This window comes from Solea senegalensis, linkage group LG3 (assembly GCF_019176455.1).
Source record: "Solea senegalensis isolate Sse05_10M linkage group LG3, IFAPA_SoseM_1, whole genome shotgun sequence".
Lineage (NCBI taxonomy): Eukaryota > Metazoa > Chordata > Actinopteri > Pleuronectiformes > Soleidae > Solea > Solea senegalensis.
This window is the reverse complement of record NC_058023.1, coordinates 5,822,754-5,837,250: the sequence shown is the minus strand read 5'-3', so window position 1 is coordinate 5,837,250 and position 14,497 is coordinate 5,822,754. Positions and strand designations below refer to the sequence as shown.

Genomic DNA, 14,497 nt, shown 5'->3' with positions numbered 1-14,497 from the left:
TTTTCTGAAATGAGCATAGTGTGCAGAGCCTCAAACACAGCAGAGCCCGGGAGAGGACATTCATCACGTCTGTGCACGGAGCGAGTGAGAGCGGCGCTGATGAGGCAACAGAGGAACGATCGGAGCGAGGTTTCACGGGTTCGCAGGTGCGGCATCATCACAGAAACACCGCGAGCCCTTTCATTGTTCACCGTACAGCCAGTGTAAACACTTTAATTGTAATTACAGCCTCCACAGCCCGGGTATGACACGAACCAAATTGATAACGTCTGGGAGAGGAGAAGAAAAATAAATAAATCAACTTGGCAGAATTTATGCAGCTCTCCCTGGTCTTTAAAGAAACATCTGGAAAGCAGAGCTGACACATGAGGCCCACAGAGGAGGATTACACACTGCAGCAGACAATTTAACTCAATCAATGAAACGCACGGCGGCTGCTCCGCGAGCAACGCGCGGCAACGCCGAATGATTAGTCATTTACGGGATTGATTTGATGTTTTACGGCGTGCGACCGATAGTCTATGATTATGTATGCGCAATTAATCAATAAGGTCCGTGTAAACAATGGGTCCAATGACTGTGGAAGCTGATTCACACAGTGATAAAGCCATTATCTTCAGCTGTGCCGCTTCTCTGCGCTCTGCGCTGCCTTGGAGGCTCTTTCAGGTCAAATCTCAATTCCAAACAAACTGTGACAATATGGTTTTGATCAGTAAAACCCTGATCGTGAACACAGCCTCGATAGCATGACATCATATCAGCACGATGACCAATCTATGACCAAAATAAAAGAAACTATTTTGAAAATCTGTTAGTAAATAAAAGAAGTTTCTCTGGTTTCTTTGCGCTGTATAGCAAAAAGATTATTTAACTGATTAACTGACAGTTGAGAACTTCAACAAACATTTTTCCTAATTTCTCTTTTGGACCAAACTACTAATTGACTGATCGCAAAAATAACCGTTGTTGGCAGCCCAAGACGTGATGTCGCCCACGAGAAGGTGTCACCTGCAACCAGGCTCATGATGGACGCTACCAGCCGTCAATCACACTGGTGTCCAACTCCTATGTGCCATAGTTTGTCATCTATTTTCCTCCAAACGGGAGCAGAATTCAGAAAAATGACATCAGGATGTATTGAGGAAGACATTTGAGACCTTGAACTCCTTTAACTCCAATGTTTACTGACGTTAAAAGTCTTATGATGGGACATTTTTGTGTAGCCAACCAATATGGCATTTTTGGGAAAATGATGTCACAGCACCACATCTTGCTCTTGCATAGCTGTCGTCAGCATCTTCTTCTTGTTTTTGGAGCTCACAAGATTTAACCCTCTTATGACCGTTATGATAATCCGGCCTGGATTTATTTTGATTTTATGGCTGTAGAATTATCTAAAAATGTTTGTGCTTCTGCCCCATTTTCCAAGATAACTTAAAGTCTTAATCGTATAGTAGAGGTAGAATCTTGCAATCAATGAGCAAAATCCAACACTAGTTTTACCTCTTGGCACAAATGAAATTAGGCGAATATGTGGCTGAAGACTTAAAAACGGAGGTGAAACAGGTTGGAGGGCTGACATGAGCTTTAACCTCAATCTGACACGGCGACAACCAAAAAGCCTCCATGATTGTCACATCGGCTCTAATTGGCCCCAACGTCTGTTCATGGCCCGTCACCAACCTGTGAAGTGGTGTAGCCGTCAAATCCCCACCCCCTCCCCCGACCCGCCACCCCCTCAACCCCTGCCACAAGATCAAGGTCAATCGTTTCCTCTGAAAACAAAAGGAGCGATAAAAAGACTCTCATCTACATGATCTCACACCGGCATCAAATGTGGTCGTGTCGGGTTTAACACTCACCAGACTTTATTTTTGACGTAAAATAAACAGTTTTCGGCATGTGATCAGTCGGCCATAAGTGAGTAAGGTGCACTTTTAGCAGCGGGAGCTTATACATCCTGAAATTCAAGACGGTAAAGTGACATAAGGAAACGAATCAGTGCAGGAAGCTTTGAGCTTCTCCTCGTGGAGGGGAGAGTTGACATTTCACACACAGTTGCATCATTCCTATTCCTACGTGTAAGGCTACATCCATATTTATACATTTTAGTTTTAAATTGCATCACTTTTGTGACCTTTCCGTCTAACATTCATCCTACTCCAGGATTTTTTAAGCACCTAAAACTAAGAAATAGGTTGATATTTTGGTCTGGGTGAGCAGAAACGGCTTGTTTGGAAATGGCGACACAGTCACTGACATTCACTTTCTGATTGATTTATTTATATTAGTCGTGATCTGAGTCCCGGCAAAGCATGAAAAGAACTGTCACCACTTACTGGCAATAACAGCTCCGCCTCATTATCGTGTCCTGAACGGAACTTCTTCATTTTACATTGCACAACTGCTGCATCCTGCACGTTGTGTTTTCTGCAACTCAGCAACAACTACTGGGTAAACAATCGGCTTCCTGTTCACACACGCACACACATGTAAACTGTGCCTGTGTGTGTGTTCGGCTTCTTCATTTTCCTGTGAAGTCATATTCTTTATCTATTTACAAGGACTTAAAGTGCAACTATACAGGATGTCTTGTTGTGGGGAGATTGGCAGTTGTCTCCACTCCCCTACCATCTATTAGCAGAAAATCAATGGTCTTTTCAGACCTTTTAGTTACATACAAATGCACTGTTTTATAATCATTATCACAATTATCATTTTTAAATGGCAACCCCAGCTAACAATTTTTGGTTCCCAGAACGTTACCTTTTGGTTATGGGAAGGTTCCCCCCGGATTCTCCTGTGGTTGATATGGAAAGTTTTCCAACATTCCCCTTAGTTAGTTTTTGGTTGCACATTCAGGTTTCCACAACGTTACTTTGTCACAACCTTCATACAACCTTTAGTGAATGTTCTCTTTTGGTACCCCGAATGTTCCCCTAACGTTACTTTTCTACAACCTTCATACAATCGTTAGAAAAGGTTCTCTAAAAGTTTCCCAGAACCTTCCCCTAAAGTTACTATTCTATAACCTTTAGAAAACGTTCTCTAAAAGTTTCCCAGAACTTTCCCCTAACATTACTTTGTCATAACCTTCATTCAACCTTTACAGAACGTTATCTTTTGGTTTCCAGAATGTTTGCCTAATGTTACTTTGTGACAACATTCAAACATGAACGTGACAGCATTGATTATATATAACTAATATTATAACTGTGCACACACTTGCCGTCTTGGATAAATTAATAGACAAACCTGATAGAATTAGAAGTTTTATTTTCAAATCTAAGCCATGCAGGAGTGAACAAATGACCCTGGCCATGAACAATACATTATAAAAATGAAGCTGCAGGTCCATACAAAACCTGACCATTGATTATTATTCCACCATGAGAAGTGAAAGAGAGTGCAAAGATGGGATGTCGCAAAGGCCACGGAACACAAATTGGCCTTGGACTGTGTGGTTAGACCATTTTTTTTGCAGTGTGAGTCAATAAAAAAGGGTCGTCTTCATGGCAGCCATTAGCCTAAAATGTTAACATGTATTAGCCTACTACACACGCCCACAGTGAGTCAGTGAGTAGAATAAATACAGAAAATGGATCTGGGGAAAACGAATAAAACAGACAAAGCTTGAGTAAATACTTCCTAAAGTTGAAAATAGACGTTTGCTTTAAGTGCAATTAAAACATAAAAAAAAAAAAATAATTGTTTTAATAACTTTAAGAACCTCCTGACAGAGTGAAGCTGTGTGGTGTGTTGTCCATGTGTGAAGACGTGGAACAGGTGATTTGGATGTGAGCTGTGATGTAAAGTGACAGACGGTAGCAAACAACACATTCATACAGTGTATTGCCCCGTACGGTGCCCCTAAATGTGCCACAAGAAGTCCTACAGCATTTCACAAATGTTTCAGTGTTTCCAAAAATGTTGTAGTGTTTTAAAAATGTTAGTGTTTTCTAAAATGTAGTGTTTTCTGAAATATTGTAGTGTTTTCTAAAATGTAGTGTTTTCTGAAATATTGTGGCGTTTTCTAAAATGTAGTGTTTTCTGAAATATTGCAGTGTTTTCTAAAACGGGGTGTTGTAGTGGTGTTTTCTAAAATGCTGCGGCGTTTTCTAAAATATTATAGTGTTTTCTGAAAAGTGTTGCTTTGACCATCAAACCTCTGACCTTCTGGTTGAAGATGAACCACACTTCCCACAGCTGCACAGCCATCACTCTACAAAGTCCTGCTACACAACTGTACATCAGTGCAGGGTAAAGATATAAAGTTTCAAGGCTGCACAGCTGCTCCAGCAGCAGCAGCACTTCCTAAGAGCGCAGCAAACAGGAAACAGCAGTCTGCAGGGGTTTTCAGGTCCGTCTTTTTCCGACTCCACCACCTGCTCCCTGTCTCGGTCCGCTCTTCACCTCGTCCACATCTTCGCCCCGTTTGACCTTCACAGCTAACTCTCGCTAAAGGTTTACTCTGTAAGCGAGCCGAGCCAGTGTCTCTGTCTTTCTCACACTACGCTCTCTTCATCCTGCCAGCTGAAGCGACTCCAAATCTGAGCAGTGTTGTTTTTTGGTGGGGGGGGGATTTTCCTTCGCCAAATTAGAAAAAGAAAGGACGCTGGAAGCTGCTGGCTCGGAGCTGCCAGTCATCGTCGGAGTTGACATCCTGAGCTGGATTAAAACGGCTTAACAGAACAAAGCTCGTTATTGATTTTAATCACTATTAAAGTGGAGACACTGTCAAGCTCGAGCCAACTTCAAACAAAATAGTTCCTGAGCAAAAAAAGAAAAAGAAAAGAAAAATCGATGGAGGAACTGGGATGATAAAAGCGGCTGCCAGGAGTGTGTTTAAAAATTGCCTTTTAAACTCTTTCCTTTGTGGAGTGAGACTCTCCGAGGACTAGAGCGCTAATTAACACCTTGTCAGCTCAACTAGAAACACTTGCGAGGGTCCGCCTGGCCCTCATGTGCAGCGGCTGCCATGTAACTGTATATAAGCCATTTACATTCTGCGTCATCCAAGGGTGGCACAATAATCAGTGCTTTTCTTAACACAAGGGAACTCCACGCTTCATCCACCAACCCTCGACAAAAACATTTGCAATTCAAAATTGAATGTGGTTTTTGTGCGCGACGCCAACACCGTGAGCCGCGTGTGTGTCTGTTCTTGTATTTGTCGCTCTGTGAGGACCAAACGTCGTACGGAGGGAGGACATTTTTGGCAAATTGAGGACATTTTTGGCTGGTCCTCACATCAAGGGCTTTTCGAGGGTTGAGACCTGTTTTCAGGGTTAGGGTAAGAGGCGAGAGAAGACATTACAGTATGTCTGTGAGAGTCCTCACTATGAATGAGGTGCAAACATGTTTGTGTGTGAGTGGGTGAACTAGAACTAGATAAAGCTGCTGCTGCCACCACTGCACTATGGTGGCCCTGAATGTCAATGTACTACAACATTTCACAAGTGTTTTCTAAAATGTTGCAGTGTTTTCTAAAATGTAGTGTGTTCTGTAATTTTGTAGTGTTTTTTTAAAATGCCGTAGTGTTTTCTAAAAAATGACTGTTTTCTAAAAAAATATTGTGTTTTCTAAAATGTAGTGTTTTCTGAAATAGTGCAGTGTTTTCTGAAATAGTGTAGCGTTTTCTGAAATAGTGTAGCGTTTTCTGAAATAGCGTTGTTTACTAAAATATTATGGCGTTTTCTGAAATATTGTATTGTTTTCTAAAATGTTGTAGTGTTTTCTAAAATGTAGTGTTTTCTGAAATGTAGTGTTTTCTGAAATGTAGTGTTTTCTGAAATGTAGTGTTTTCTGAAATGTAGTGTTTTCTGAAATAGTGCAGCGTTTTCGAAAAATGTGTTAAGACGGGTCCTCACTATGACTGAAGCACAAACGTGTGTGTGTGTGTGTGAACTAGATAAAGCTGCTGCTGCCGCCACCGCAAACTAATTGAATGATATGCCCAACTGTTTTGATGCTATTAATATTTAACACCTAATGATAAACCTATTGGTTCTTCATTAATAATGTATGCTTGTGTAATTCATTTCACTTGTTTAATCAATACACACACACACACACACTTAATTACATATTCTTCCCAACAAAGGACGCTTAGTTTTCGCCGTTTAATTATACATTTGCTGAGACAAGATTACATCAACCACTTAGTGAGACTGAGCCTTAAGAGTAAGACCTTCTCTTTTTTCATGATGTAAGTTTAATTGTTGCTTTTGATGTTCTATTTATTCAGTTTTGACCTATATTTAAAATTATTTTATAGTGTATTTTACCTGTTTGTGTGTAATTTGTCCGTATTGTGCGTTAAAACAAAAGACAATACAACGGTGGCTGTTTTAACATGCAGTATAAATAAAGTAAATACAAATAAAAGACTTGAGTTTGAATGGAGTTTGCTGTTTTTGTGTAACGGCATCATGACTACCAACTCGGGCTGCAACAAGTGATTATTTTTTATAACCGATTCATCTGTGGTTGATTTTCGCGATTTATCGAGTACTTGTTTGGGCCGTAAAATGTCAGAAAATGGAGCAAAGAAACCAGAAAATATTCACATTTAAGAATCAGAATCAGAAAAATCGTTGTGGTCCTAATACCATCTGACATCATCATATGTCTATGAGAAGTGGTTAAGATATACGAGTGAGTTAGACAGTAGTTATGTGCTTTCACAATCATAATCATAAACAAAAATACTTTGTTAATCCTCGAGGGGAAATTAAGTTTTGTTACACATACTCCAGCTAAGAATAGGAAACAAAACCAGGGCATGAAGTGAAGAATAAGAATTATATACAAGAGATGAATGCACATCTGTGTCACAATCTGTTGAGCAGAATAAATACCAAATGTTCCGAATATAAACAGTAATAAATCAGCCGGTGTGTTGGCCTAGGCAACGCAATGCCGTAACTGTAACACTGATATGTCGTAAATGAAATTACAGCCTGAAACCGCCTTGAGTTTCCAAGACTCTGGCAGAAGAGAGGGAGCCTGCCAGTGACAGACAAGACACGCACTAATGTGGAGCTTTATGTGTAACTGTATTTCATGTTTTTTTCCACTTCAAAAGGCGTCAAGCGATGAGAGGCTTCTTCTCCTTGGATTAATGTTTCTCAGGGAAACGGTTCCCAGTGCGTTTCCTGTCCTCAAAAAAAAAAACAAAAAAAGAGATGCTGAAAAAAAAAATGAGGTCAACTTAGAACCAATGACAAAACAAGCTGAAATCAAGGCTCGCAGCCTTTGCTTGTCTTTTGAAGCTTCCAATAGCACCTTGTGAGCTTTGTCAGGGAGAGAAAGAAAGCGGTTGTCATGTTACTACCTACACATTACCTACACTACATATCCACGCTGTCACACAGCAAGACAGATAAAAGGCAAACACAAGGTCTAGGCAACGTTGTTTGTGAGCCGTCAATTTCTGGGAGTAATTGTTTATACATTGAACTGTCTTCATCAGTGACTAATTATTCAGCACCAAATGTGAAAGTGGACTCATGCACCAATATTTGCTGACGCCTTTGATTATGTGAGCAGCTGGCAAAAGTTGCTATGGAACTGTTGTGACATCACCACGGGTTTTGAAGCCTCTAAAATTGCGACTAGCCAGCGGAATGGATGTTTTGCAACCAGAAATAAACCTCAATTTGCCATGTGGGGTCAATTTTCCTCTAATATGGAGAATATTTGTAAGAAATTGACATTGTGTTCCGTTGAAGAAGAAGAACAGCACAACCAGGAACACAGCAAACAGCAGACTGATAAATAAACAAGCGCCATGACGAACAAACATGACTCATAAGTTAACTTTATAGATATCTGCACTTGGCATGTCCAGTCTGACCACAGCCGGCCTTCTGCAAACAACCACACACACACACACACACACACACACACTCTCTTGCTCTATCTATTCTCCAATCTGTGTGTGTTGTGACACAGCCATTCACACCCCATCCCAACAGAAGGCTCGTCTAATTAAAGCTACACCGCCTTGAGTCTAAGTTTGCCACTTCATCTTGCCGTTAGACAGACAATTATGTTCGGAAAACTGTAGTTTATGTTGCTTTGTAAACCGCTCACTCCCCCTCACCAAACTCCATAGAGAAAAGCATTGATTTTACATCAGGGCAACCAGGGAGTTGCTGATCCACTGCTGCCTACATAAGGAGGTTCAAAAGTGTTTGTGGTGTTACTTTGGAGTTTGAAATCCTGCATTTGCATTTACTAAAGTGACACAAACTTAACAAACTTGGCAGCAGTAGACCAGCAGATCTTGATAAAAACACTAATTTTCACTCAATGGGGTGTGGTGTGGAAGAGTGAGTGCTTTATATACTTCAGTTTCCGGTCAGAAAAAAGTGGTCCAACAGTGGGATCAAGTGGCAAACCTATGCTGGTGTTCCAAAAAATGGAACAGTAGAGGCTGCTTATTTTGGTATTATTCCTAAGGGAAATGCAATCACAGCTGAACGGGTTGTGTTTCGGCTCACGATCGATGTTAAATATTGAGATTTTAGAAATGTCCTTGCTAAATGTTGGAGATTAATGCACGTTTTCAGGATTTTTGAAGTATTTTTAACCTCTGAAATATTTGCACCTCCTGCTATTTGAAAATTGCAGTAGGCCACATTCTTCAGCCCTACAAAAAAGCACCAGGTTATATCTCTCACGGAAAAGCACAGAGCTGCTAGAGCTGTATAATGTGTCATATGTGTCATTGCCTCATCGCTCTCATCACTTCCTGAGCACATCGGCACAAAAACACACCGGGCCGGCTCGTTGTGTTTAAGTGCCCGCATTTGCTCCCGTGAAATGACTTTGACCTGGAAGTTTCCTCCCATTAAAGCGAACGGGACCGACAGAGCCTCAGAGAATACACTGACGGCTCAGGGTTAGACAGAGAGCGACGTCTCCTCTGCCGCACAATCAATACGGATACATCACAGCGGCGGGTCGGCTGCCTCTTTGCTTCGCCGTGAATGATAACGGCGCTTACTGTCGCAAACGTTTGAGCAACAGACGGAATTAAACAAAGTCCTGATGTTGAAAAATCTGAGGTGAACTGTGCAGGCAAACAAACGCTAACACGTATCGACTCTAAATCTTTATTACGGTCTGACAAACATTTATTCGTTCATAATTCAAATGTACACAGTGCAGCAATTTGCTCCACGTATTATGAATTTTTGGTCCAAGATGAAAGAAATACAGAGATAAACTTTGCGGCCTGTCCTTGTTTAAGGTTTTTCTGTATTTTCTCAGGATTCTGCATTTTTATTTCGACTTCAGGTGGTTTATGTTAGCGCTGGTTTTATTTTTTGTGTGTTCCCATGCATCTGGTCCAATTCTCGATCCTGTTTTAGTTTATGTTGTTCCTTCTCTTCTTCCCTTCGTGTGTTTCTGCTCAGATTTGTTGCTCTCTTGTTTTTCCTTAATTTCCCACATCTGTTTATTAATGTTTTCACTTGTGCCTCAGTGTATTCTCACTTTTCCCTTAAAAGTTGGTGTGTTTTTGCTGGAACAATTTGTCTTTTCTGTTTTCCCAGTGTGTGTTTGACTTTGTCTCTTTGCTCTGCATTTTTCTTCTTCTTAGTTCTCTTTGCTTTGTCCCATTTAAAGTAAACATTGTCGGAATCATCTCATCACCACTGAAAAACATGATGTTGTCTATTACGTATACGATAAACTACAATGAACATAAACATGTTATAGTTAATAAAATCCCCTTTTGTGTCTAAGATCATTTTGTCACACAAAAACAGTTGAACATTATGATTATCCCCGTTTAAATACTATTAATAGGCTTAAATATAACTGAACACAGCAAGAAAATGAATTATCACTTAGATAATTAGATCGTACTTCATTAAAAGTGGATTTTTTGTTTCAAAAACAAGATACTTTTTATACAGTAGGTGAAATGTCATGCTTAAGTAGATGCAGTTGGAAAGTAAAAGAATTCCTTTGTAACAAGATATTTCTGGGTCAAATGTAACACAAAAGGCCTCTTTTGTTGATAATAATGACTTTCACAGCTGTGTTTTCTCCCAAATAATGAGCTGATTTGTAATAATGAAGTCATATTTTTGTCCTTCTCCTTCCATATGTGTAACAATAACGATCTTGGCCTTTTCGGACGTCACGGCGGAGTTCCAGCCTCGTCCCAGAGGATGAGGCCCGGACATAAAATAAACTCTAGTTTCCAGTAACGTTACCGCTAAACCCTCCTTCAGCCGAGCATGTCCCCCTTTCGCTGACCTACATTTGCTGGTCCAGACCAAACTCTGAGCGCTTCGCTGGGACTCAGCTGCTCCTTTCAAATAAACACACAGTCTGGCAGCGCAGTCTATTACACACTGTGACTCTCTGGCCCAGACTGTTTGTACCATCAGCAGCCAACTCTCTGTACATTTCTGCCTCCTCTCCGTCTCATTTATCACCGTCTTTCCGCGTCATGTGTGCCACCATTGTCTCAGGGAGTTCTTTTTTCTTTTTTTTTTCCCTTCTCCCGGCCCCCTTTTTAACCGTCATTGTCAGCTCCTTCCATTCGTCTCTACTTACTCCAACTCATCAATCAGTTTCCAGGCAACTGAAATCCTATACACGCACAACGCACGCACTCTCGCTCGCCCGCCCGCCAGCGTCTGAGAGAAAGAGTGAAATGTGCCGGAGCGCGGCACACACGTTGCTCATCCACTCTGAAGTCAAACACCTGCAGAGCGGCGCCGCTTCACAGCAAACCCACATTCAGTGTGTGACAAAAGCGCACTCCAGATTTAAATATAGGCAGGAAACGGGGAGATTTACACACACGATGCATCTCGAAAAAAGATGCCCCTGTTGGGACAGTAACCTGGAGTGAGTGAGGCAGTATAACTTACTGGCTATTAAAGATAAATAATATTACGTTTCCTCTGGGCACCACCCTTTAAGAGAAGGGAAAATAAATAAAGAATAATTAACTTAATCATTGAGAAACTAAAATGAAGAATATGAAGTTCTGCTCGGAAGAGGACGGCAATAATCCCTGTTGTGTGACATCAATCAGAGCAGACTGTATATTTCAGAAACAAAAGCCAAAACAGGCCAGAGTTCCAACACCATTTTGGCAGGAAGCCACGCTGTTCAAGGACACACTGTACAGTATAACAGGTGGCTTATATATTATAGCAGGTAATATGTCAGACAGTTTGTGTCTTCACCGGCTGTTTTCATAAAAAAGAGAGTTGTGAGAGCTGTTGTGCCCCGGGATGCTAAAACAATCAGGGACAAGCAAACAAATCATCAAAGAACCAAGGAGACAGTTCTAAAACCAGGTACACAACAATAATTAAGGTGAATATAAGAATTCTCTGGAGTAGGATGAGGAAATGTTATCAGAAAGTTGAAGATTGTTTTCACGGCTGCTGGATATTGATTCATTTCTCTAAAGATGTGAAGTCCACAGTGAATGTGATCGTTGCAGAGGCTTTTCCTGCCAACATGGCGGTGTAAACAAACCAAGTCAGGCGACGTCCAGAGATTTACAAACACTCTGGGCGCTATATAGGCTATCATTTATTAACAATATACATTGCAAGATCATTTTCCTTCAATATCAATGAAACAAAATCGGGGAAATGCGCGGAAATTCGTATTCACCACCCAAACAAACTCCAGCGTGAGAGCTCGTGTTTAAGATGCATTCAAGTAACCCGGTAAATTTCATCATTTAACTTTAACTTTTCACATTAACGTTTTGTTTCACTTTTCATACAAATATCGTGATGTATCGCTATAGGGTTGTCGTGCAATATATTGATCATCACAGAATCTCTGTACCGTGATATTATTGGTATCGTGGACCATGTATCATGAGGTACCCTGGGATTCCTACCCCGACAAGAGGAATATGATGCAACTGCACATCATCAAACTCAAATCTAATCTAATCTACATGTGTGCAAATCTAATTTATAAAGATTGAAAGACTTGATTTAAAAGAAGATAGGGATGTGATTGGTCCAGAGTGTTGGGACTCAAAAGGCTTCATCTCCTTTTGTCACATATTGAAATTTCACAATGAGCAGCAGGGGCCCATTCATTGACATAAGCTGTCAGGCAGGTGCACACCAAATTAAAAAGTTCAGAGACACAATGAGGGGCAAGACCATTGAAAGCTTTTAAAAAGTCAGTAAAATAATATAAAAATCGATAATAATACTTCTAAGCATTCAGGATAAGGGGACAGCGAGTAACCTTGAGCTCCTGCGGTGAAGCACGGGCTGAGAACAATCACGGCATCCCTGAGACAGAAGAGCTATGATTGGAGCTTCTTCTCCCGTCTCCCTCTATTATCACCTCACTCTAAATTCACTCAACAGTCTCCCGGTTAATTCAGGGCAGGTTATTAAAGGTGTGGCAGGCGGCGCAGGCGGCGCAGGCGGCGGGAGCCGAGGAATACTCACTGATTGCGTTCAACTTGCAGCAGCAGTTGGAGGTCACTGGATGAGAGAGCGATTTCCCCTCTGACCGGGTACTCGACCTGTCGGGGTTGAAGAGATGAGACTGTCAGGTTTTACGAGTGCATTCAAACGCATCACAGTGTGCTTACATCACCTTTATGACTAATTGCTGTTCACAGTAGTAGAACTATATACAGCAGTCACTATATATCACGGTTGCTTTTGGGTATTTTGTTTGTTTTCATTTAAATGATTATCTAAAAGTGTTCCGTGTCCATGTCGAAGGATTACCAAAATTGGTAGAAATCATCCTCTGGAAACCGGGAGTGACTGTACAACAAAATGACGTCTTTCATGACATTTTCTGACAATCTTATCCGAACAAAAAAAAAAAAAGTTGAGTCATTTCAGTCTGAACCAAAGCTGACAATGTGGATGAGAAACCTGGTGAAAAATGTTGAGTTCTTGACATAAAAACTGCAGTGTGTGTTGGGGAGAAACCATTTAAAAGAAATATAGTATAACCTCAGGTGGGGGTACATGAATATGCAGAGGTTAGGTTGGGGACACTCAGAGGAAAATCATGAGGGTTCTTCCTGTTCAGACCCTGAATTCACAGAGAGAAGTTCCATGCTAGTTTGTCGAGTTGCTGTCAGGAAAAGACAAACAACAAAACATTATTATTGTTCCTGTGAACAATAACTGAAAATACTGAAGGAGGAAAAAAAAGAAAAAAAACATAAAAAATTAAAAACTTAATCTTGTTTCCTTGCGACTAAATTAACTTATTTTGCATTCGAAAAACCGCTGGCACTGAAAGCAAACAGTATGGAGACATATTGAATTTGAACTTGCCCATATGGTTTTCATAATGAGGGACGCACATGGGCTCATATTGATGTCCATAAATAAACCTCAAACCCATTTCTCTCACTATTGCCAAGCACGTCTGCGGGGGAAAACAATCTGAGGTTCAACACTTTTTCACACTCCTCCTTTTCAAGCTGCAACAAAGGGAAAAAAAAACAACAACTCCACCTACTTTAATTTCTTTAACTTAACTTTAATTTCACAGATGCAGAAAAAAATATCATAACCTTGACCTTGAATTCAGTTGAAGTCACACATGAGATGAGGTAACTGTGCAGAAAATCTCCTTTAAGCAAATAAAAAAGAACGAATCAGCACATTTTAACTTGATAAACGATAGCAGCCAACGTCACAACACACTCTGTCAGACAGAGTGATGAATGCTTCGTAATATGGCCATAAGCACCACTGACTACACAATGTCATATTAAATTAATGATGAAACTGAGCTGAAGTATGGCTTTTTTTCCCTTTTTGCTGAGTAATAGCACTTCTGCATCAATAAGACGGGGGGAATTCTGGAAAGTCCCACTGGGGAGAGGTTGGAGGCTTTGATCGCCAGACAGTCCGCGATGAAATGAGTTGTAAGCAAACCTGGTGTTTGTCTCGAGAATCCTGCTTTTCCACACGGACTGTGTTTTAACGTTGCTACAAAACAGAACAGACAAACAACAAGCTCTTCACGGGTTCTGTGAAATCATTACACTTGTCTCCGTTTAAGGAGCCACCGTGGAGGATCTCAAGTGATACTGCACATCTGCCCGAGAATCCCAGACACCGCGTTTTTAAACCACTGAGTGCTGTTATTGCCTTCGAGAGCAGGCGACCTTAAAGATGTTAGAAAATAGCATCTGAGAACATGTGGAAAAAGTGTGGAATAAAAAAACAATAATGGACGATTTTTTTTGCCATTTATAGTCCACTTTTGTCTGTTTTAAGTCATCCATCCCACCTACATGGACAAAAGTATTTGGCCACACCAGTTAAGTATTGAATTCAGGCACCTTATCTCCAATGAAGGACAACCTTAATAACATACTAAGACATTTCAGGACAGTGCTATGCTTCCAAATTTGTTTTGCAACAGTTTGAGGAAGCCCCTGCGCTCTATTCCGACATGATTATGTTCCAGCACACAAAGCAAGGACTATAAAGACATGGTTTGA

The 14,497-nt window shown here is 40.8% G+C and overlaps 1 protein-coding gene across 1 annotated transcript in view; it reads right to left on the bottom strand.

Moving 5' to 3' along the window:
- The window catches only part of adam19a (ADAM metallopeptidase domain 19a), a 156,087-nt gene that overhangs the window by 74,043 nt on the left and 67,547 nt on the right, over nt 1–14,497 (bottom strand). The window contains exon 3 of the mRNA XM_044021542.1: nt 12,465–12,541. Coding sequence (XP_043877477.1) covers nt 12,465–12,541 — 77 coding nt within the window. The remainder of the gene's footprint in view (nt 1–12,464; nt 12,542–14,497) is intronic.